This window comes from Formica exsecta, unplaced genomic scaffold (genome assembly GCF_003651465.1).
Source record: "Formica exsecta isolate Colony F162 unplaced genomic scaffold, ASM365146v1 scaffold115, whole genome shotgun sequence".
Taxonomy (NCBI): domain Eukaryota; kingdom Metazoa; phylum Arthropoda; class Insecta; order Hymenoptera; family Formicidae; genus Formica; species Formica exsecta.
The window spans coordinates 1481946-1508088 of record NW_021848490.1 but is presented as its reverse complement, the minus strand read 5'-3'; the positions used below and the strand labels follow the sequence as shown (position 1 = coordinate 1508088).

At 35.1% G+C, this 26143-nt stretch overlaps 1 protein-coding gene across 4 annotated transcripts in view; it reads left to right on the top strand.

Moving 5' to 3' along the window:
• The window catches only part of LOC115238444 (probable Ras GTPase-activating protein), a 304505-nt gene that overhangs the window by 117324 nt on the left and 161038 nt on the right, over nt 1-26143 (top strand). For 3 of the 4 annotated variants that reach the window (XM_029812323.1, XM_029812307.1, XM_029812298.1), the window contains 2 exons: nt 11089-11201; nt 24375-24416. In XM_029812323.1, the coding sequence (XP_029668183.1) occupies nt 11089-11201; nt 24375-24416 (155 nt within the window). The remainder of the gene's footprint in view (nt 1-11088; nt 11202-24374; nt 24417-26143) is intronic. The other variant, XM_029812316.1, reaches the window with a different exon arrangement.

Below are 26143 nucleotides of genomic sequence, written 5' to 3'. Positions count from 1 at the left end.
TAAAGGAATTGTGCTAGCTTGTCGGCTCGAAATGCGAAACGGCGAGAGAGAGAGGCAAAGTCATCCGAAGTTTACTAACGGAATTAGTATTCCTCGATTTCTCCCTCTAGTCTGCCGCGAATTCCAAGGCGCGGCGCAGTCAGCGTGGAATTAAGTTTCTTGATAAGGGATCGGATAGAAAGGGAGCACTGTATGTCGAGTCAATCCCGGTTTTACTTTCATTTTTACGCGGGGTAAGGAAGTTATGAAAGTTAAGGAAAACTCAAAGAGAGCTCAAGGAAGTACAACTAATATTATTAGAGATGATTAAAAGAGACAATTAAAAGATAAAGACAGAGTTCAAACGCTCTTCAAGCTGCAAATTCTTTTGATTCCCAAAAGAATTACATTTAATAAATGGATTATTCGTAAGTCGATTATTTCGAAACATTTTTTGTCTATATTATTAGTTACTTATGATATCTGTTCATTTTAAAATAAAGAAAAAAGCTCGGAATTTTGATCTGCAAAAAGATTTTGCTGAAGAATAACAAATATATAAAAACTGAAACAAATTAATAGATAGATATAAATATTTTTTTATATTGTGCATTATATATCACATGGTTTTTTTCTTCTTTTACTTTTTCTCTACTTTTTATGCATGATACGTGATATGCTGATTGATAAAACGGGGCTCTCGTTCTTCTACCCTTTCAACTGCTATTGTAACGACGAGCGATTTGATATCGAATCGTTCGGAGAAACGGATCGAAGAAAAGAAACGCAGATGATCGGAGAAAAGGTAGCCTTTTGAGAGCGATAGACACCTTTGTGAACGACTCAGAAGACCCTTTATTGGAAGCGACTTCTGTAATACGAGGCGACAGATGAAATCTGTCTGCTTGGCTCGCCTCTGTCTGGCATGGACACTGTTTACAGTCTGATGAACCGATAATTTATCTGAAAGGTCTTAAGGAAATAAAGCCAGAAGCCAATTCATTCATAAAGGCCATGTTGCATGTTATTGAAAAGTATCACGTTGCTCACTATTGAGTCATTATTCCTATGGAAAGATCCTTTAATTATCAATTCAGCGTATCAAAGCTATAATTCTAATTTATTATTATTAAGATTGCTAAAAGGTATTAAAATCAAATTTAATATTCAAATCTTATTTGAGAATTAAATTGAAAATCATATCTATAATTAAAGTAAAAAGATTTTTAATACTTTTATTTATTTTGAAATAAGAAATCCAGAAAAAAATTTCAAAGTTTTTTTGTAGAAAAAAAAAATTTTTTATTTTATTATGATTTTCAAATAAATTTATATATATATATATAGCCCTTTCTCTAACAATAATAACTTTCGATAATATGATAAATTGTGTAACACGCATAATATCACAAAATTATTTTTTAAACATGCGGATTATTATTTCTAACAATATAAATTATTTAAAATGTTGACAGTAACAATATCGATTGGCGATAAAACGAAAGATTGAAAAATGAACTTTTAAGATGCAAAGCAATTCATGACCGGCTTTTATAGATTTTCTACGTTATATGGTCGATTGCGCTCTATGTAAATAAGATTGAACTGATTCCTGGAACGGCATGCACGTCGTAACCTCATTCTCATGCAACATGTAACAATTTACATGTTATGCGCTCTTGGCATCGATCCAATGACGTAATGACTGTAATACAGCTTTGCTCCGATCTCACAATGCGCCGCACCTGCCTTTATTACCGATGTAACCGTTTGATGACGTGTGTTCGCGTATATCGTGCTTATCAATTAACGGTGAAAGAACAGTATATCGTATCATATACACGTAATTTATCTTTTTGCAAGAGAAGTGCGGAAAATCGGGACACGAGCACATAGTATAGGATAACGATTGCGAAGGGAAGTAAGAAAAGAGAAAGAGGAGAGGGGAGAGGAAGAGCTTTTTTGCGAAAGAACGGATCACAGATAAGATCGCCAGTAATGAACTATCCAAGCCCGACGTGAGCCTAATGAGGACCGCAGAAATAATCTCGACTCGAGATAGAAGCGCGCGCGCGCACAGACGGACTTCACGCCTCTTCGTCTTGGATGTTCTCTCGCGACAGAGAGAGGACGCGTTCTGCTTCCGGTAGCCGGAGAAGCTGGAGGACTTCTCACGTGTCACCTTTTTGTCTTCCCTTAACATTTTCGCGCTGCAAAGGTTACAGTTGACATTGTGACATGCAAACCTTACGACCAGCTACAAGTCAAGTTTTATTAAGATATTAGTAAATGATGATTTTTTATTTGCTAATGTGACGTTTAACAATCCTTGACAAATTTTCAAACATAATCTGCAAATTATACCGATTATAAAAGTGTGTAAATAATATCGCAACGCACGTATCTTCTAGTATTTTAATCTCGCTCTCTTAAACAGTTATTTATGTTACTTGCGTGACATCCCCTCGACATTCCTCGTTTTTCTCTCGAGGTTTTCGTCTCGCGACATCGTTTCGAGTGTTCGAAGCATTCTCTCTCTCTCTTTCTCTTTTGATACTTGATTCGGTTCGGCCTTCCCGCATTTGCGCGCTCTCGTCATTGCATCATGCAAATACGATTAGTGAGACCGCATGTCGCCAAAAAAAGAACGCATCCGATCTGTCCTTGATTGAATTCGGCCTCGTTAAATGGGCAATGAAGGCGCGCGTGACGTTCTCTTAATTTACTCGGCGGATTCAATTGGTCCGCGATATACAAGTACTTCCCAGTCGCAACATGCGCGACTCTCTGGATGTCGTGCTTCTTCCGTAACTCTTGCACGTGAGGAGACGTGGCTTCATCTCGAGAGGGTGACGAGCACGAAGGAGGATGCTTCCCGCGTCTCCGTCTAGCATCATCCCTCATCTGTCTTTACGTTCTCGTGCAAATACGAGCGTAGAGACGTGCGCGCTCTCGAGACGCCCGCAGCGGACTTTTAGCCGGATATGGAATATTAAGTGAACGAGCGAGAGGGTCAAAATTAAGCGATTTACACTTTCCGCGTTGGGTAGATATAACTATACGTAGAGACGGGGATATTTGTTCTGCTCTTGGGAAATAAAACGCTTCCAAGGATAATGAGATGTACAAATAAGTGGAAAGGGCAAGAAGGCGAAAACTAACAATTATATGGCAACAAAATCGATTTATTATAATAATTAAAATGAGATTTGACAGATATTAAATTATTTTCATTTTATAATGAGATCTCCACGGAGAGATAGTTTATTATTTTTATAAGATATATATATAGCAGTTTTGGCAGAGAGAAAATATTATAGTTACTGAATAATATGATCTTTTATTTTATATTTATACAAAAATTTCGTCTGCTTGCTTTCCTTTTGTATGCCTTTTGTATGAATTTTTTGACGCTGGGGGGCTAATCTCTCTGCCAAAAACAGCGGAGAACGCGTCGGGAGCGACGCGACCGCATTCAAAATAGACGGATTGGAATAGAATACGCAGAAATTGGAATTTATTGCAAGGAGTCCTGCGGGAATGCCGTGCACATATATGTGATTCGGCGGAGAAAAATGCAAAGAAGCGGCACAGATTCAGCACGTGCTGCAAGAAGAATGAAAAGACCCGAGGATAGACGATGGCGGAATATTTCCAATTTTATTACGACGTTCCATTTTTTTGCCCGCTCACGGAAGAATGGTTGACTCGTCTGCTGGATGCGCATATATCTAATATTTTGTTCTCGATTTCTCTCGGGATCTTCGGCATTCGACTATTTGACGTGACTGGCTGGTTATGTAGATGCGAAGACCTTGCGAGATTGACGCGGAAATAGCGCTCTAGCGAGGAAACAACGTCATGACAAAGCAACGAAATAACATTCGCGAAGATCAGGCGCTCACACGCGGAAGGTAACTGTAAAACGTCGAGATTCGCTAGTGAAGTGTGATTTATGATGTTGATGTATGAGATTTACGTTATGAGACGTGAATAATCGGATGTATTTACGTAAAGAAACGTTCAGTTAACTCTTATAGAAAAAGAACGTCAAGAGCGGAATTAAAACTGTAGGATATATATGTGTGTGTATGTGTTCGCTACTTGTAGGATCATAAAAGTTTTGATAATATATATCTCTTACAAATTATATTGTGAGACATTAAGAACATATAAATAATTTATACACCATAGTATCAGATACGAACAATTAGCATCTTTCTCATCAAAAAATAAAATCAGATTTTTTCAAAAATTGTGGTATTTACGATATGGCACTTTGCCAAAATTTTAGACCGTAAAGAATTCGCAAAAAAATCTGGTCGACTATCGATAATGCATTATCGTAACCTCGTTGTAGAATAAACTCGTGTCTTTCGATTACAATAAAACATAAAATGCTGAAGCGACGTCGTCGTATTGATTTTACGAGGCCAGTTTCCCGAACAAAAAGATAAAACAGCTACGTAATGTCGTATATCGATCTTACGACGATGCCATTACCATTTATCGATAGAAAAATGAATAAAAGATCCCGGGTACAAAGTCGTACCTCCGAGTTCGATTCGGCGACTACGTTCCACGTGTATCAGTGTATAAATATTATTTCGCGATGTTCGCATTTATGGCTGTCATAAATATATTTGAATACATTACGACGAGATATTATAACGTTATTCTGTTCAAGGATCTCGACGAGAAAACTTCGTAGAAAATTTCTTGCCATATGTCGAATCGAGAAAATCATTCTTCTGGCGCGAGTCGGCATTGTTAAATGTATATTTCATATATATAAAATGTACCTAAGAGAGAAATAGGGATAAAATTAATAATTTAGAAAAAAGAATATATTTCTAGAAAATTCATTTTATTTAAGAAAAAAAAAAATATATATATATATATTATTGTTTTTATTATAAAAAAATGTACTTTCTAAATAATATTATAGATTGAATTTAATTATATTGTTTCCTTAAGAAGTATAGTTTTTTTCAGAAATATACGGGACAGAAATATATTTTTTTTCATATTATTAAAGCAAAATAATAATGTAAAAAAAATCTTTCATGCGTTATACAGCAAATCTACAGAAAGCTGTTTATTGCCCATTAAAGCGCTAGATGTTTCTCATTGCCAGCTATTTATTCTGTGTTCATTTTTGATTCTATTTTTAGGCGTAGTATGTTCTTGGTTTCTTCTCGTGATTCTTTTTTCGTCGCTTGGTTACCTGATGTTTCATGAATTTCGTTATTTTCGTCTATTTCTTCTCTCTTCGATATATACAGTTTGCTTCGCGAGAACTATGTACTTTAAAGTTCACGAAACTTCTACAGCATCCGTAGTCGCCGACGTCGTCGTTGTCGACGACGTCATCATTTCCGTGAGAAACTTGGTACAATGCGATTTCATGTCGCTATGAAATCGAACTCTCGTGTAGGACGAATGCTATGATATAACGACGCAATGTATCGAAAATTTTTCTGACAATCATTTTTCTTATAATCAATTTTATCAAAACTTATGCTATCATTTAAACGTCTAAAATTTGAATATAAAATGATGTGCTACGATTTTGCAAATTCAGTAATAATCGACAAGCTAACAATCGATCGCTAATTAATATCCTAATTAACATGCAACATTGTATGCAATGTTACATAATTATGTATCTTGGATTATGATATTGAATCATTTAAGAGCAAATCATTAATCGCTATTACAGTTTCTATCGATTTGCATAAATTTCAAGTGCTTCAATCAATTTACTAATTCTCGCTAGCAAATATTATTATACATTTACAGAATTCAATTAAAATTCGAGAGTATAAACAATATTTTACAAAATATTTCCTTTTAATTTTTAATAAATATGTCTATGTGTGTCTCTTATATATTTAATATTAATCTTATAAATTTATATATCTTTAAAAAAAAGTTTTAAACTAAACTATCTTTATATTTATTTTCTACACATTTGGCAATTTAAATATTCTGCTAATAAAATTAATATTATATTAATGACTGCTCTCTTATATATGTCTCGTATGAAAATTTCAATTGTTACATAATTGATTTTTTATTTTGCATATGACATTTGATGGATATCGATTAATATTGTTGTAATATGCAAAATTGATTTAATGTATTGAGGATTAATTAGAAAAATACATTTAACGAAATTTCCCGAAATCACGCGATTAAAAAGATTTTTGTTGCATTGTGTTCACCGTGCTCGGCCGTCTCGCTGAATCGGTGCAGTGCATGCATCGATTGTTCGAAGTTTCAAGGACACGCGGGACGAGTGTATGAAATCGATTAACTGCTGATAAGAGCGGCAAAGCTTTCGCCGCCGAACTTTAAATTCTAATCGTCATCGTAATTGCCGGAGCTTTGAATCGTCTCTTACCGGTGTAGCATTGTTTATTGTCAGCCATATATACGCGCCGCACGCTTAGCATGCGTGCATTCATAAGAATGTCGAGGACACGCACAGAAAAAATACATCTGGATGCATACACTTTGCATGTAGTTATGAAAAGAATGCTATAAATTCACAAAAATGCATCTTACGCGTATCTTTATTGATCGCGTGTTTCTATTGTCATAAATAATTATAATAATGATTTTTGTGTATAACATTTGTGTGAAATCTTTGACACATAGAGATTTTGGTGAATAAAAATCTAACGTCATCATTTTTTACTTCGTTGCCTTTCTTCACAGCGGGAAGTTTGAAAAGTTCTGATAACAGAAATATCGAAGAATTGATATATTTGAAACCTGACATTCGACGTTTCTATTTTCCAAGAGCAAGCAGGAATATCAAGCGAAGTGACTTTTCTGTTAACTTTATGAAAAGCAAAGAAAAGAAGTGCGTCTTGTGATCAATATTTTTATCTTGAAAAAAGTCACAATGTATTGAATAACTTTTGAATAACTAATAGAGATAAATACGAAAAAAAGAATATAAAAGAAATAATATAATCAGAATAATATAAAATATATATCTTAGGCAAACAATTTATTTTAATGTTAAATTTAGGAATTTGCGATTGATAATTATAATTTTAATAAAGTATATATCTCATCGTTAATAAATTTTATTAAAATTATAATTATCAATTGCACATCTAAATTTGACATCAAAATAAAATTTTCTGCTTAAGATATATACATGTACTTACATGTTAATATACAGCATTGAAAACTGTGTTTCGGTATAGCCTGATAACTATTAGCATAAGTACAGATGTTGTTTCAGACGTTGATTACAGCATTTCGTTGAAACTTTTTTCCACGCCGAAAAAAAAAAAAAAAAAAAAAAAAAAATAAAATTTTCTGCTTAAGATATATACATGTACTTACATGTTAATATACAGCATTGAAAACTGTGTTTCGGTATAGCCTGATAACTATTAGCATAAGTACAGATGTTGTTTCAGACGTTGATTACAGCATTTCGTTGAAACTTTTTTCCACGTCGAAAAAAAAAAAAAAAAAAAAAAAAACAAAAACAGAAAAAGAATGCATACTAGAAAAAAACTAACTGTGTGTAGAGCTTTACCGAGGAATATATTCGAGGGGAAAAAATAGAAGGAGGCGATTCGTACGAAAGTTTCGCGAGAACCGTAAAGTGCCGCGAGTGCTCGGAGGCAGGGCGAACAATTTCGTCGGTTATAAAAGTAATGCGATATCTCGTGCGGAATATAGGACGGCGGCTTCCATTATGGAAAAAGCGCGGCGGCGGGAAGTAACGAAAAATTTAGTGCCAAGCGAGACTAATCATTTAGGAACTTTTTGCGATGGTACCCGCGGGAGTGGGGTACCCTTTTTGCCGCGATATATATTTTTCAATATTCGCGGAATCACAGACTCGGAATAGTAAAATAAGATGACAGTGCCATCGAGAGAGATATAGTATGTACGTCACTGCTATTCGATTTATGTACCAATAACTCTTCAAAGATTCCCATCGAAATAAAAGATACGAAAAATTTTCCAACGATATCTAAAGACACATAAAACTTGTGTAGTCAAAAGTATTACAAAAAATTACGATTTGAAAGAAAAATTTTTGAATTTTCTAGGACATTGTAATAAATAAATATGATCTTTGTGAGCTTGTAAAAAAGGTGCATTAGACGTAATTTAATCAAAATTAATTATTTCCAAACAATTAAAAAAGAATTATATTGTTTATTACTACAATCTTTTCGATAGCGATAAGAAGTTACTAATATCTTTTAATTCTCAAACATATTTTTTATTTATCAAACGACAAGAACAATAATCTTATAGCATTATTATTCTATATCGCGTAATGCATCTTGCGGCTGGTTGCAATTAACGCCTATCCATGTAAACGGGAGTATACCGCAGCATTCAACGGTATCAACAGCGGCACTGCTCGTCAGCCGCATAGGTTTCTCTCAGCCACAGACATCTATACTTATACGCCAGATCGTTAATACCGTTGGTTGGCGTAGTGCGAATCGAAGTATACAATATGGTACAGGAAATGCCAATCATCGAAAGGCAATCATATGTCGGTATGACTTGCGTGTATGTCATTAAAAATGATCAGAAATAAAACGTAATAAAGAATATGTGCCAGTGCGTAATAGTCATAAGATTGTCAACATGTACCATCTTACGTTGCTGTAAGAAACACATGCCGACTACTCTGCACACACGGTTACTATCGTTGCCGTGTCGTCAGATTTTCATCCTTCGTCTCTGTTCATTGTGTTTACCGCTATTAGCGGTCTGGTCTAATGTAAGTGTAAGCCGGCGTTCTTCTCGTCTTATTTCTGCGAACCGTTCGTTTGCACGCCGCTGTTTAAACGTACTCTCGCGGTTGTAATCTTCGTAGTTCGCGTAAGCACCGTGATTCTGCTGGATGGACAATTTCACTTCACTTGACGGCTAACAAATCGACATTTGCTATCGGCAACACGTTGTTGCGGCGTACATTCAATAATCGTTAAATATTTTTTTTTTAATTATATACATGTACCATCTTACGTTGCTGTAAGAAACACATGCCGACTACTCTGCACACACGGTTACTATCGTTGCCGTGTCGTCAGATTTTCATCCTTCGTCTCTGTTCATTGTGTTTACCGCTATTAGCGGTCTGGTCTAATGTAAGTGTAAGCCGGCGTTCTTCTCGTCTTATTTCTGCGAACCGTTCGTTTGCACGCCGCTGTTTAAATGTACTCTCGCGGTTGTAATCTTCGTAGTTCGCGTAAGCACCGTGATTCTGCTGGATGGACAATTTCACTTGTTTCACCGTTGTTGCGGCGTACATTCAATAATCGTTAAATATTTTTTTTTTAATTATATCTAATTGAGATACGAGAAATCCGTGTTTGAATAACCTGTGCAATTTTATGTATTAATAAAAATGAAACTATATGAGATGGAACATATAAAGTAGGTTGAAATAGATAGAAAATACTGTAATCGCATAAAGACAATCTAGAATAAATTTTCTCTTAATTTTATTATAATTATTAAATATTATATTAACTGTATTTTTAGATTGTAGGATATGTTTTTAGAACTCTTTTGTAAAAATGGAAAAATGATCTTTTTTAATGTTAAATTATTTTAGGTACATATTGAGTAACTTTTCTGTTTTCGGTTCTACGTCGTGGAATTAAAAAAGTTTGTTAAATCCATCGCTTTGTACTCCAATCTCCCTTCGCTTTTTTATCTTTCGTTTTTTTACCTTTTTTTCGTTCGTTTCTGCATTCTCGTAAAAACAATACGTTGCCAATCGTCAAACAATGCTAACTAAAATCGGTACACCCGGACGCTTTGCCTACGACGATGTCTCTGATTGAAGTCATGTTTTTGTAGTCAATATTTTTCGCGATTCATTGTATGAAAAAAATTGCGAAAATATACATATTGTTTCCCCTGAAATTATTTCATAGTCATACGGTGAGAGTTGCGTATGTGTGCGTGCTACGCTCTGTAAGATGTACATTGCGTCTGTGTACGGTGTGTGTTGAACGTATCATTTTGCATCGATAAACATGACTCAGAAAGTCTCTTAAATAATGTATACGTACAAGCATCGGCCGCGTATCTCGTGTATCGCGCGTATATAAACGAAAGCGACAATTTTCTAATGACGGAATTCATTTTCCTCTGAGTTACCAGAAACATGTTTCGCTTATTACTTCGGCGCACCATCCTTCCCAAATAGAATGCGTTCATGCTTCCATAGCGCAGAAATCTCGGCAGAAATGTATTCCGCGATAATGTTGTTACGCGTCTATGCATAAATCTTGGACGGTTATACGGTTCGTCATAAATCATAGTCAGGATGTATGTAGTAACTAAAATATAGATACTTCGAAGATAAACTTGGCGAAATGGTATGGCTTCGATGTCTCGAGTCATCAATCATTTTCGATTTGTATACAATTGAAAACTGAAGGGTGAGTCAAATTTCGTCAAGCAAATAGGAAACAAAACTTTATTCCGCAGCAAATTTTCATTGAATTTTATTTAAAATTTAAAATTACATATTATATATATATATATCAATTTTAAAAATATATTTTAATTAAATGTTGGAAATTGAAAACTGAAATGGCTTTTTTACTTATCTTCTACATTTAAAAAAATGAAAAATAGCTTTGGTAATTAAAATTATATTAGCTAATCTCAGGTTCTTTTTCACAGCCTTTTTCTTCTGTTTCGACATGGAAACTGTGCAAACGTCTGTGGATTATTATGCCATTCCGCGATTACATTTTTTCAATTTGCAACGCGCGAGATAGCTATATTATTACGTCTTTTCTAATATATATAATTTTGTAAGCCATAATTGCAATGCAATTATGGAAAAGCAATCGATATATTCATTCGCGCGTGGGAGGATACATTCGATCGGCCATTACCGACGATTGCTGCGTTCCATGTCTCTCGCAAGGATAATTGACGGCGGATAATCGCCCGGTCTATTATCCTTGCGAGTCGCTCGCTTGACCGTTGACTTTACTCTCTCGTAGGACGACGATACGCACAATGGATGTCGTCGGTGCCGTCTATTTGCCGGGGTTATTCATAAGGGATCATCTTTCTCTTTTGCAGAGGCCGAATGTTGCGTTGGCGAGACCGCCAGCGAGGCATGTTGGGAACCTTGTTACTGCGTTCTCCTACAGGACGAGCAGACCCTCACGGCTTACAGGAGCGAGGACATGGCGGTGAGTACATTTTACCGTAAAAGCCTTTTCGATTCTCTTGGATTTATCCATCCTGCGAACGTCTTGTTTTCTCTCTTTTAAACGCAGTATTCTCGTGAGACGCAAGACGGATATACACACATCATCCTAGATTTACACCGTTGCTTTTTGTTATACGTTTGGTTGGCGTAATGTGATTTTTTTAGATATTATAAAATATCAGTGACACTCAAAAATCAAAATTATATTGAACTTTCTATAATTGAAAATCGAGGAAAATAATTGAATTATCTCGTGCTTTTGCGAATTTCATCGGTTACTTTCGAAATTTGCAATTAAGAGCATAATTTCAATTTCAAGAGTTTCCCAGTATTAACTTGTGTATTAAAACCGCTCCTCGCTTGTTGTTTACGTGCACAACAATATCTTCAAATTGGCACACTAGAGAACCTGTTTGATCGGGTCGGCTAAAATACCGTGGCAAAGGGGCGTCGACCTCTAATTCGATTAGAAAGTTTATACTCCATTGACTGACATGAATCGGACACATGAAACACTTTGAAGACTTTGGACTTCTACCCGTAACCGCGGATCGTCTGGTATGCGTGCTATTGAATCCTTTGGTTCGATTCTTAAGTCTCCCCGTGCAGGAAAAACGATTTCTACCAATATGTACTATAGTACAGCGATTTATGCTGCTTCGCGACGCTCGATGTTCCGTTCGGTTTATTTATAGACGTAATACTATGTATATTATTTTTTGTCAAGAGCATCGTGAGTTGCACGAATTCGGTCCCGTAATCCTCTGTCGAGGTACCGATGTATTTTTAGATTATTTTCACTTGACAGTCCTGCGACTCTTAAATTCTGTCCTCATGTGTCCTCCGTTACCTAAATACAGGGGAAAGATTTGTTTTAGATACAATGAATTGTTCAATGATATACTTTAAGATATTGTAAATGTTATTTATATAAACGTAAAGAATATATTTTTACACTGCGCTTTGCTCTTGACAAAGCAAATATGCATATGAAGACATACAAGACACTCTTACAAGAGTGGCTTCTTTCTGACTCATAGAAACGCAAGCATATAAAATTACCTCACGAGAAAGCACGTCAAAATTGCAAGCTATACAATTTACAATCGACTATAAACTTCTCTTTTCTCTCTCTCGCTGCAATGGTAAAAGATTCAAATGAAATTTCTCGACACTATCGTGTTAATAAAATATTGTACATTATTGGAAACTTACATGACTATTATTTATAATAGTGTGATTGATATTTGACTAACAATCCTCAGAATTATTCAATCTTATTTTTGTTTGTTAATTTATACCTTACGAAATCAACAACTTGATTCAAAGTTACATACATATAAAAGGGACAGAGATATAAGTAAGAAACACGAGATGACGAAAATTTCATGTTTTTAAGTTATTTTGCTTTTCTATATATCTCTTCGGGTATTTTTCAATTTCTTTCTTTCCATCTCCAACCCCGTTGAAATGTGAACTCCGACCGTTATTTGGAGGAGCGTATTATCTTCGGTTACACACAGCGAAAGCTACTTTCCTCCGGTCCGAGACTTTCCCATGCCGGCACAGTTCACGGAGTTCTCGCACGATCGATAAATTATAAATATTGACAGATATTTCAAATATTGACAGCTATATTAACATTTTTAACTTTGTAACAATGATTGATGCAATATCTATATACAATGTTGATAGTAATTGTATTGATCATAATATTGATTATTTGAAATCTATATAAAAAATACGCAAAGTATTAAAAAATATTAAATTTTTATGAAACAGTACTTTTGAAAATTAATATTATTACTGATGTATTTTTTTATTTAGTTATAAAAATATATTCTTATAATTTAATATATTCTCTCCCTCTTATAATTTTTATAATATATTCTTATAATTTTATTTATTTTTAAAATTTATGTTATAACATAAGTTAAAAGGCAAAAATATTATTGTGAATTTTATTCTTTTATGTCTTGAAATATAATGCGCGAATCGTGCAGTAGTATCCCAAGATACTTCCACATAATGATGAAATCTTAAGGTGCCTAAGTTGTAGTTGCGGAAATACTCGTATTCCGTCATTTCGATTTCGTGACGGCGTATTTTAGCCGACATAAGTGGTAGCTATTATGTATTTAGGACCGTCTGAGGCTTTCGCAAAATTTACTCTGCAGAGAGCGCAATTTTTTCTACTCATATTTCGCGTGAGAAAGCTTTACGAGTTTATTTCTATATATCCTGTCTGTATTCAACAATCGCGTCAGGAGTGGTTCTTTCTTTGTGACAAGGGTTTTTCTCGAGAACAAAGTGAACATAGCTTCTGACGAACACCATCAGTTTTTTCGCTCTTTCGAGCTTCAATTTATACGACATATTAAATATGTTGTTGTTATATTAAATGTTTTATTTAAAAAGAAAATCTATATTATATTTATGTCTGAGGTTTTCTACATTTTATAGGTATGTGATTTATTTTTGTTGAACATTCCTTCCTTATCATATATTATATTTGTATTAATACATCTCAAAGTTAAATTTATATAATTTTTTTAAATGTATGTATACTGCAAATTAGTATATATATATATACATATGCGTACATTACACGCGCGCATGTGTGATTATTAATATTTTAATAGAACATTTAATAAAAAAATCACAAAAGAAAGAATTAAAATCTTAAATACATTTAAAATTTTATTCAATTGATTTTTGTAAAAGACTTGTTTTCGTACTATATAATTATTTCTAAACGTTCTTTGTATCCTATATTTTAATTAAATTTTGTTGTTATCATATATTATTCCGTTTGCAAAGTAAACTAAAATATAAAAGTTAATGAATTAATAACAATTCTTACTATCCGTCGTCTCCAAAAGTATTAAATTTCTGCGCAGTGCAACGAGCTCAAAATTTTTAATTTGCGGGATATGAAAGCTCATAAATAGCTCATAATTGTGCGCTATCTGTTTTTTTATTTTTGCAAGGTGGGGGGGCTAGCTCGATAGGGGTAAACTAAACACAACTGTGCAATAATCAGTCCAAATGAATTGAAGATAAACGCAAAGAGAAAATAATCTCGCGAATACAATGCATCGGACGATCAGTTTGCAATTGTTGTTTCTGTTGTCGGTTTCGACGGTACGCTTTAGAATCGGTGGTAACTAGTATACAATTCCGGTTTAGTAATCAAAGATCGACCTGAATGCACGATTGTAAGAGCGGTGTGGTATTGTATTATACGCGGAGTGCATGCGCTATGTTATGATCACTATATAACGAGGAACCGGAACTCGTCGTCTACGTCCATTCAATCGATCGTTATCTGAAACACTGCCTTCTCGTACAGTCAAAAGTCCTTGTAAATTCCTAGAGTTGGCCTTTAACCCTTGAGAAACTCTCGCGATATCGGATATACGCATTGTCGGATTAGTTAATTTTAATTATGTTGCCGAATGAACTTGCTTTCACAAATATTTCATTTCCATAGTTTGAACAATCATGTTTTTTAATCTCATGATATTAGTATATTATTCATGATTCTATTTATTTTCCAAATAAATATATCGTTACAGATTCTATATAATGTGTTCTCAGAATTATCATAAAAGATTATGTGATTCACGTGAAATTTGTTTTGTGAAAACAAAACAAAACTTTTACGCAATTAAAAATCTCAGTTAAATATTTCCAGAGTTATCAACGTTATCTTGCAGATTTTTTTTAAAGCTTGGCTATTTCGGTACATCTGTGTCGCGAAATTTTCGAATCTGTTGAACAAAAACTTCTCTTTGTTTAACCAAACACTTAACGAGAATCAATAGTAGCTCTAAGAAAATTTGTTCGCGTATATACTCGTATACATTGAACGAATCTATAGAAGAGACTATATAAAATCTCTATTACGATATGGCAGATGAGAGAATGGATACCAACTTAAACCTAGCGTGTCGACTGAATTATCATTCAGATGTGCAACTTGACTCGCGAAGATTTCGGTAGATTTGGCGTACAAGTCTGTCGCAGGAATATCTCTCCCGGTGTTTCATCGGCGTTGCGAAACAGACGCGAGACCCTGATTAGTACCTTCGTCGTGTACTCAGTTCCTTACTTTGAGAACTTGCTTTCTCATCTCGTGTTGCGTCTCGTCTCCCTTTCGTCTGTCGCTATCTTTGTCGGCGAACTTCATCTAGTCAGTCGCACATTTCCACTACCGTGCCTTGTTATTACTAAATCAAGACAAGCGCCCAGCCTGCCCCCCCCCCGTCCTTCCCCCTTCTCCCTCTCTCTTTCTCTCTTGTCCCTTCCTTCAACGTGTAATCACATTCAAGGGATCCAGGACCCTGCTTCGTTATTTGTCGCTGAGGCCAGCTCGGAGGAACGGGGTTAACGGCCATTGAAGATTTTTTTTTTAGTCTGTGACCTGAGTCTTTTTCTCTTCCGGAATAACGGAGCTTGAAGGTAGACGTCTCATTGACTAAACTACTGAAACTCTGTAGCTAATATTTTTTTTTTCTACTGCGACTCATCGAGATGAGATGCGATTCACCACGAGATATCAAGATGAAAATTTAAATGCGCGTGACAATGTCGAAATCGATTATAACAAGTTATAATTCTAAATAATTTTCGCTTTTAATACTATATCAAAGGAAGCAAAATGAGATGGAGAATAGTTATTCTTCCTACAGATTTTTAATATGATTTTTATGGTGCCTAATAAAAATTTGGTAAAATTAAAAAACTGGTTCTGCTTTGACATGTCAGCCGAATTTCGAAACACTCGTCGCGATTCTTGCGCTTTTGTTATAGCGTTTTATTGCGATCCTCGCTGCCTGTTCCGGAAACGCAGCGACTCGTAAAAAGAAAAAGATTTCGTTGCTTTAGTTGTGTTGGGCCATTAGCACCGACTTTACGATCATAAATTCCGTACGTAATGCGCGTTGTGTAACACGAAACAACGGAGATGTAAGTAATGCAGATTAGGGTAAGCGAACACAAACAAGAGTATATTAGCCATGGAAATGTGAGCGGAGCCATGTATCGCACATGTTTAATCTATCGAGTGCTTCATGTCGAAGCATATTAGTTGCGCAGAGCCTTTCGTTAATTAATATTTTCCTAAATTAATTAAATCTTTAATTACATACATTAATGTAGTTTAATTAAATTTTAATGTAAAAAATTTATATCCTTCTTATTTCAATATATATTTTATAGAAAATACTTTTTTAAGCTTATCTTTATATAGGATTGACAGAAATCTTTCTTTTTGACGATTATTTTAATTACACCATCTTTTACCGCGGTGCTGTTTGAATATTCTTTCGGTGAAAGATGCATTTTTAACCTTTTTTTTTTTTGCGAATTCGTCGATGGCATATTATTATTGTTCGTCCGCCCCAATTTATGCATCGCGGTTAGACTCGATACGCATGGCCAAACTTGATTCATTCTGGCGATAAATTATGCACAGGGTGTCTCGAAAGATAGCGCGCACCCTCTCTGTGCTTTCATCCCTCGATAATGGCTCCCTTGATGCACCCAAGGATATCTTCCTTGCCTCCCATCTACTCAAACCAATCGCATCTCTCTCTCTTTGAGCCCCTAAAGTGCTTGTTCCACGTTACCCCGGCTTTTATCTCGCAAATACATTTTTCCGAAACAATCAGTGATTAACCATACATGTAACAAGAAATTTCTACAAAAAATTTCCACTGTTGATATGAAAAAGTTAATTTTGTTATAATATTAATTTTTTCTTCTTCACAATTTAATATTTTTCGTTAATAATTATTTCAGAATACTTCAATTCCTGCAAGTCACAGGTTTTGTAAATAGATACATTGTTTAATTTAAATCCTTAATAAGTAACTCATGTCATAATTTGCTTAACTCAATCTTCTCTAATTTGACATAATATGATTTTTTAAATTAATTCGCCTCTTCAAGATATCTTACGAACGTAATATATAATTTTTTTGACGCGAGCATGCAGGCTCCTTTTATAATCATGTAACGTTTTATTCGTTAATTAATCGACGATGCTACTCAAATCAACAGCGTCGTGACAATTCTTGATGCGCGAAAATACGTCTCGATTCGCCTCCCTTGCCATGCGTTTCCACTCGGCGAATTCTGCAGATTTCACATGACGCGCGTTCTCGTACTCGTCACGTACGACACGCCAGAAAGAAAACGCAACCCCATCTATAGAATCGTTCCCCGGAGGTCAACGGGGCGCTTTTGTGTATTAAGTCACCGCCTCTTTTCCCCTTTCGCTCTCTTTTACTTTCCGTTCTTCCACTTCTCGTTTTCCTTTTCGTCTCGTTTATGAGGTCTCGTTTAAACGTGAGAGGAATGAAATATTCGTGATTAAATGCGTCTGTTCCTTTGACGTGGTCGAAGTTGTCTTGAAGCTCTATTTTTCTTTATTATCGTTCGCGATCTTTTTATGTCCTTTCTTATTTGCATATCATCGCATTTAGTTTCTTTCCGATATTCTTATGCCGTTTTTTTTTTTATTTTTAAGAATATGTAATTATATGGATCTTGTTGGGAAAAGCTAATAAACGAAGATTGACTGTTCTAAATTGATTTTTATAAATGATTTTTTACGATATTTAATTTACTAATTATTACATTGCATTTCGGTTAAAAATATATCAGTAAAATTAATGTTAAGGTTTACGGGATAGATTTTGTGTAGATGTTGCATAATTATCTTGTTGTTAAAGATATATATACATAATATTATATACGCTAAGAGTTTTATGCAAATGCCATTCTTTCTTTATTTTCTTTTTTCAAAAGTTGCATCTACTGTAAATAAAATATAATATACATAAACCGCCTTTTGCTATTTTATAATAATATTGCAAGCGTTCCAAGTTTATATTATATATGATAATGTACATACCTCATTATGAAGAAGGTAATGATGGAAATTATTCTCTCTTTATGTTATCAATAAATCTTGAATTTTTAACGAAAATTATTTCACGAAAAATTATATCTATTTTCGCATCGTTATTAACACATACATCGAGCTGAATCACACGTACGTAGATACATTTTTTTTATTTTCCTTCCAAATTGTTTGCCTCTTGTGCTCGCACTGATCGTTTGTCGTGTTATCGAATTTTTCCTTCGGAACCGTCTTATAACCCGGATGCGAGCATCACCCGCGATACTTTGATCTTCGTGTCTTCGAGGCATCTTATTTTTTGTTGCACGCACGAATTGATCAATGAGGTATCAGAATCGTTTCAGCCGGTCCTCTATCTCTTTCGCGAATGTGATCTTGTCGACTCGTGGGTTCGGCGAAGTCGGAAACGTTTGTTCATCCCTCATCGACCGGCGCGCGCCGTTCGATCCTTTTTTCCGAAGCGAAGGCTTACAGGATCGCGGAGGAGGTACGGGACGCATTTTCAGCAGAGGGGATTTTTCTCGGGTTTCCTCGACTCGTAGACTATCCGAGACGTGCCCTATACGTATCTTGTACCTCGTGAAAGGGATCCTAGGAGGATTCGGGACTAAGAACCTCCTCGACTCCCCGCTAGATAAATCGACTTCGCCCTTTCGTATCGCCTCCGAGCTCCTCTTACCACCGGAATCACCCCTGAGAGAGGGCGGAGCCCAGAGAAATTCGTCGGACCTCGATAGTGAGAGAGGAAGAGTGAGAGAGAGAGAGAGAAAAGAGGAAGAGAACTGTCGGAGGAAAAGCTTGTAAATCTGGAAAGGTTGTTTAACTTCGGCCTCCTAGTAATTCTCGGATGAGGATGTCGTCTGTAATTAAGGGGGGCGAAAACTCATTATAAATTGTAATTGAGGCATTGCGCGATAGTGTGAAATATTGACCACCCCTGCTGCCATATTCTGTCTTCCGGTTTTCAGGCGACGAGAATAACGGTCTCTACATTGCTCTGCCTCGGCGTAATATTGCCGAAAAGTGTCATGACAGTTTATCGTTCAGAAGTGAAATAAGTTTTTACAACGCATCAGTCTTCACATTTACGCGCAAGGTTGTATTATGTGCGTGATTATATAAAATAATATAATATTATTGTAGTATTTAACAATTATTTTCTCTATAACGTAAAACAAATATAAAAAGTATACATCAATTATATAGTTTACTGTATTTGTGAAAGAATTAATTTGAGAAATTTGGGAGAGAATGTATATATCTTTTTATCGTAAAGAAGAGAGAAGAGATATTTTTATATGATAATATTTCAAGATATATTAGGTATATTGTACATACACACACACAATCTTTATATGAAACGTGTCTTTTGTAATAATTTTTACAAAGCTTTGATATTTTATAACGAAAAAAATGGAAGAAGCATAAGTGGAATTTATGCATAAAAGCAGATTTACAGATTCCATAGCACATATTGAAAAAGGGAAAGATTCGTTAAAGTATTATCTCGTATTAAGGGTTTTCTAAGAAGATTTGGATTAGAATCAAAAGAGAGAATTTTCTTGCGAGAGAAAGCAGATACACGCACAAAAGCCTCTTTATTAAATTAAGCTACAAAATCCCACGTTCCATAAGTAGTTACGTACGTATACCTACGTACTTAAAAATCAACCGAGTCTCGACGAGGACCTGTATAATCTGTGAAAATCACAGATGTGCAATTTGCATGTTGTACGGGATAATTTTAGAACACACGGCGCACGGAAACGTAACACACGCTGCATACATTATTCATGGGCAAACGGAACGCTTGGCTTTTAACCAGATAATTTTTTAACATAATCTGTCCCGCGCAACAGAAATTATTAAACATTGTCGCATAATTAATTTCTGCAATTGAACCATGTTCCAAAAGATCATTTAATTACATTGCACAAATTTTATGTCAATTTTACGGATCGTGCGATAATTTATCGAATTGCCAGAGAGCAACGTAATTAAAATTTATCCGCAATATTATTTTGCACGTTTTATCGTTTGTAACATTATAATTCTTCACATTTATGTGTTATCCGTTGCTGATTAAACGATTCAATTTCGTAATCTCATTGCTATATTATTCACTGCGGAATGTATTATTAAGAACATTAAATCCACCGATCTTTGAAAGAGCACCTCGAATGGGATAGAACGCTGCCTCCACGCAATAATCTCTTCGGCTTAATGCCAGCAATGTGTACCAAAGAGAATATACAGTCAGAACGAAGCTTAACTGCTAGACGCGCGCGCGAGAGACCGCCGGAGATCAGAAGGTCACGATATTTCGTGGTTCGAGGATCGAGGGGGTGCTTATAGAGAAGGAACGGTAGCAATGGGGTGCATTTATATAAGGCTTGCCTCGAGCATCGCCTCGGCGAATGACAGGGGTAAAAATAAGCCGGATGGGATATTATCGGGCTGATAGGAAGGTCGGTATTCTATTCGCGGTAAAAGAATATTTTTCTTCTTTGTTTAGCGTTATAACATCATCGCAGAAGTCGCTTATAGAAGCATTTTGTACGTTTATTTGACGAAAGGTACATTGACGTAAAGATGCGCGAGTGCGTTGAATGGATAAAATAATTATCTTTATAATATTTTTTGAAATGCTATCGTCGTAAGAACTTTTTTGACAAGAGAAATGTCAGATTAGCTATATTTTAGCCAAACTATTTTTCTAGTAATAAAGTTATCGACATTTTTCTCGTTTTTTTCCTAAGTTTCTACTAAAAAATGGATCTGTTTTAAACATGCAGACACGCTAGGACAAAGTTGAAAAAATGATGAGGCCAACAGCCTCTCGACTTGTTCCACTTTTTGATACTTGAAGTAGCTCTTTAGAAATTCGTAGTAGCTCGCAGCACTTTTTAATGAGACTTGCCCTTAGCAGGGCGGATTTTGTAAACGACCATTACATGAGATAAAAAAACCTCTTCAGGTCGACTGCTATCTCGAGAAAATGAAGATGATACGAATATATTATCAATTCGCAAAAACTACAACTTTTTATCCTAGGTGAAATATTTTTTAGGTATCGATATTTTTATGCATAATTCAAGAAAATATTTTCTACGAAAGTATACATAAATGATTAATAGCATTTTTTAAATCGATATCGTTTCCTTTTTTAAAACGATTCTGTGATGAAAAAGGTTAAGATTTTTTACTTTAGGTATTTAAAATGACTATAGTATATGTATAAAATAAGAAACTAAATAATTAAAGAAAATAAATAAGGAAGAATTTAATGATTCATCCGTAATATGTATATATAATGTATCTATTGCACTTAGATCTCTTAGTTATACTTCGTTTGTAAAGAGAGTATATATATAATACATATATACGTATAAAGAGATGTGTCCTTGTTATCGCTCGATACCATACTCGTTGTTTATTGGCTTTATTTAGAAAATCGCACGACCTCGAGATATTCACCAGTTGCTCCATCTCCGAGCGACTGGTGAAGTGGCTCCTCGTTAGGAATTCACGCGGTCCTACATCCCTCTCTTTTTCCTCTCTTTGTCGCGCTTTGTGTCTATTCCTCTCAGAAGCTTCCTTTTTAGCGGATTCGTCATATGGTATACAACACGAAGCTCTCAGTAAATACATAAATAGCAAACTTTTCACTTCGTTTCGAGTTGGAGAGCCGCCGTTACTCTTTTCCCCTACCTTCTTTTCTCTTTCTCTCTTTTTCTCTTCTTTTTTTTTCGAAGAAAAAGGATCGCGTTGATCCGGACTGCAGTGGCAAAAGAAAGGGGGAAAAAAAAGAGTTTGATGATTAAAGTTACGCTGGATAAATATGCCATTGCGACGATTTTGTGTTGCTTACGAGCATGTCGAGAAATTTTACAATGTATTGTAAACGTGATATTCGGTCGCATGTGTCAAGATGGTGAGCGTTTTCATTATTGTAGCATTTGTACGGTACGAAAATTACAACCGTGATAAAACCGCATCGCGACTCTCTGGTCTTCTCAAATATATATATAGAGTAGTTCTAGAATAGAACATCCAATTGTAGACAAATAACAAAACTAAATAAAATAATTTTAATAACAAAACTAAAGATAATTTTAATATTCATTTTCTCTCTCTCTCTCTCTCTCTCTTCCTATTTTTCAACTTTACCTTTATATTTTTTTATTATTTTAAAGACATAAATTATGAAATCAAGAAAATGTTTATTACTATTAGATCCCTCCACTTTAATCGTTTAGTGAACGTCACTCTGTCAAGTAATGAGCATCGTTCTGTCAAATAGCTCGTATCAAAATTTTGCGAAATATTTTCCTTCCAATCGTTCTCGTCATCGTGAGATCCGTTATTTGAGAGAACTTTTTCAATTAGTCGACGTCAGAAATGATGGCGGAGAAATAGGCAGCAAACGCGGCAAGAAAGCTTAACACGATAAATGGAAGCGTGCGTGCATTATTATCAGGACTGAAAGACACTTCCGGGACGTGAATCGATTTCAATATTACCGCTAGATCGATAACCGGAGAAAAGAGGGCATACGTGACACGCGCGTAATCGAATCGAGACTGGCTAATCATATGGATCAAAGACGGAATGGTCTCGATGCGATGATCTAAGCACGTCTCTACGAAGATCACTTCGTATCAAAGGATCAAGTTTAACGAGACGCATACCAAGTCGGTTCTCTTTTCGAAAATCGATCACGTTTCGCAATCTGACAAGCATGTTTTCTAAATGCGAACGATTGTGCAAAATCATGGTACAAGAATAATTCCAGTTATTGAGTTCGCGATAATACATAACGTAAAATATTAATTGTATGCCATTATTCCATTATGTTAATCGATGAATAGATTTATATCATTACTTATTTTTTTCAGCAAATATTATAATATATTCGTTTCATAAAAATGAATCAAATCTGTGAAAACAGATTTTTCTTCTAAGGTCCGTGAAAGAATATAGGCAGGGGGACAATGATGTTGCAAACTATAAATTACGAGACACGGGTGGGCGGTTAATTATAATGATTCTTAAAGCTTTCATTGCTAAGAGCGCACTGTACTAACGCCGACGGTAGATGTGTTTAAGATGTAATACTTTTTCGCCTTTGGCGTCGCCGGCGGCGCATTAAATCGCGTTTCAATGTGTTTTATTGCGTCGAATTAAAGGTTAGCGATTAATGTCGGGCTACGTGTACCGCGTTTTCATAGCGTAGCACGTTACCGCGCAGAGAATATGCGCATTCATAGCACACGTCAAATGAATTTCGCCGGACGTACGTCTGCACAAGAACGAAAGGGTTAATGAAGGCCTGAAAGAGGAATTTCGCAAGGCGGCTATAATTCATTTTCGAGGCAACGGCGCACATTTTTTTTTTATTCTTGATCCTTCTCATTTATAACAGTCTTGGCGCAATTATCGCTATATGAAGGTTTCTTGTCACCACCCGCGCTTTTTCACAAAGCATTCACGATGCAGCATCCAATGCACTTCAAACATTTCTCTGACAATGAAACAATTCTCTTCCCCTGGAAAAAAATAAATTTGTAATTCTAATTATTGATTTGAAGCATTAAATTAGTTTAAATTACATGGTATTTAAATAATATTGATGACAGGATTATAGATATAATACGTATATAAATATTGTATAAATTAGTAGATAATAATGTAATATTTATTTTATAACTATTTTAATATATACCTATGTGCTGAACACGCGGCAACATTTTTTTATTAGTGTGTGTGTATTTATTTATTTATTTATACACGTATAATTATAAAATAATAATATATTCTTATATTATGTATAAGGATAAAAATCGACAATTTTGATAACTTAATGAGCAATTAATTTGACTTGCGAACTAGTTAGCTCAATTATAAATTAGGTATTTGGCGTAACTTATATAAAATTAGACAGTATTATAATTTGCAATGCATCGCAACATTATAATAGTTGTGCATTCTTAATTGTCATGAATATAAAAATAATATTATTTTTTTTTCTTTTATTATATATATTTAATAACTTTTTAGTGATTATATCGATCCTAACAAACATATAGTCTTTCTTAAGATGTGTACACAAAAAAAAAAACAATCCAGAAAGATCCACCAGTATAATTGATCTCTCTGGATCCTTCGGGACAAAAAGTGAATGCGATTAGTAATCGATTTGTATCTTTCCTTTGGACGCAGCTATTCGCCGGGACCGCCTGTATGTTCAAGTCGCACAACAAGGTTTGTTCCTTTTTCTTTTTATCTTCTGCTAATGCCTCGATGTCACTCTCTAATACATCGATGTTTCGTTCTGTTCGTGTGTCATAGCTGTTTGCTCTGTCTTTTCTTAAAACTTCATATCCTTAAATACTTCCATATCTCGCAAAGGTTTTGATTAACATCTACGGCGCACACAAAGAAACGTGCACGCCCAGGATTTGCGTCGCAAAGTGTAATAGGAAGATTAATTCGAGCCTTCTTGTCTTTGATGTCTTTGTTATTTCGCGAATTAAAGGACAAAATTAATTGTTCGTTGCTTTTAAACTCACGATAAGACGACGCGAGAAGAACACGATGAAAGGAGAAGAGACAAAACAAACGTAAGAGGTTTGAATCAGATTGAATTAAATTAGCAAAGATTTGTCTTGCGATGTGAATAACAACAATAATTTTATGCCATCTCCTCAGCATATTACAAAGCGGCTAAATTTTGATGTTTTGCTGTTTGTATTCCTTGATTTCAAAAGAAATATAGGATATATATTGTAATATTTATTTATTAATCGTTTGTATATTATACATTATACAATTGGCATGATTAATATTGAACGCATCTGTGTTTAAATTTTTTAATTAATTTATCTCTGCAACATGTTTATTGGAATTTTTTGTTGTTAAGAATCGAATTTCCTGTTCGATTAGCATTGTTCCGTTCAATTCCACGCTGTACTCTTGCGTGTTTTCGTTGTGCATCGTCGTTTCCTAGGACTCGCGTGTCTCAGTAATACAAATGCATCTTATCCCAGATGATCGGTTTGTCTTCCGTCTTGTCTTCGCTTCTCTTGTGTATGTGTTCAGTTTCGTCGTAGAATCGATCGTAATTTCCTTTCCACGCACGTAATCCTTTTCTTTGTCTGTGCACTTCGCCGTCGAGCGACGATTCGGTCGTGAAAGGTTTAATGGCTAACCGTGTTTATTTACCTAGGAATAGCATTACTATTATTGTCGTCAATAAATGCGACGTGGATGAACGGTAAATAAGCGCGAGTACGGCAGTCGCACATGTAATCACAAAACATTTTGGTATCTGTGTCACGTGTAGGCCGATATTAAATACGATATCGAAGCTGCGTTGGCTGAAATAATGATGTAAGTCAATAATGAGATCTTTGACATATTATAAATATACTAGTTTTTATTTGAAATTGGTCTCTATCTCTCTCTCTCTCTCTCTCTCTCTTTCTGAATCAATAGCAAATTTTTTTAAAGAAAGTTAACACAAGGATTTGGCAACTATCTTTTGCTTAGAAACACAAAAAGAATTTATCACTAGTTCGCTCACATTTTCTTCTCTAGAAATTTTATTTGATAACTTCATTTGTAAATATACAAGTAATTGTCTTCTCTTTAATTTTATTACTTATACAACAGTTTTATTGTGTGTGTGTGTGATCTAGATATTGTAAGAGTTCTGCTAATAAAGATTTCGAACATGCAAGCATAGGCGTCCATTTGTGGCTCGATCGATTACGTTTTGCAATGTAGGACCAATTATGTTATCTAAAGTACTACTCGAGCGACGGAAGGGGTCACGTGTGACTCGTTAAAAAAAAAATGCGATTACTAATTGGCACTGTCGTGGATTGTTGATTGGTCGACGACGGAAGGGGTCACGTGTGACTCGTTAAAAAAAAAATGCGATTACTAATTGGCACTGTCGTGGATTGTTGATTGGTCGACGCCCTTTC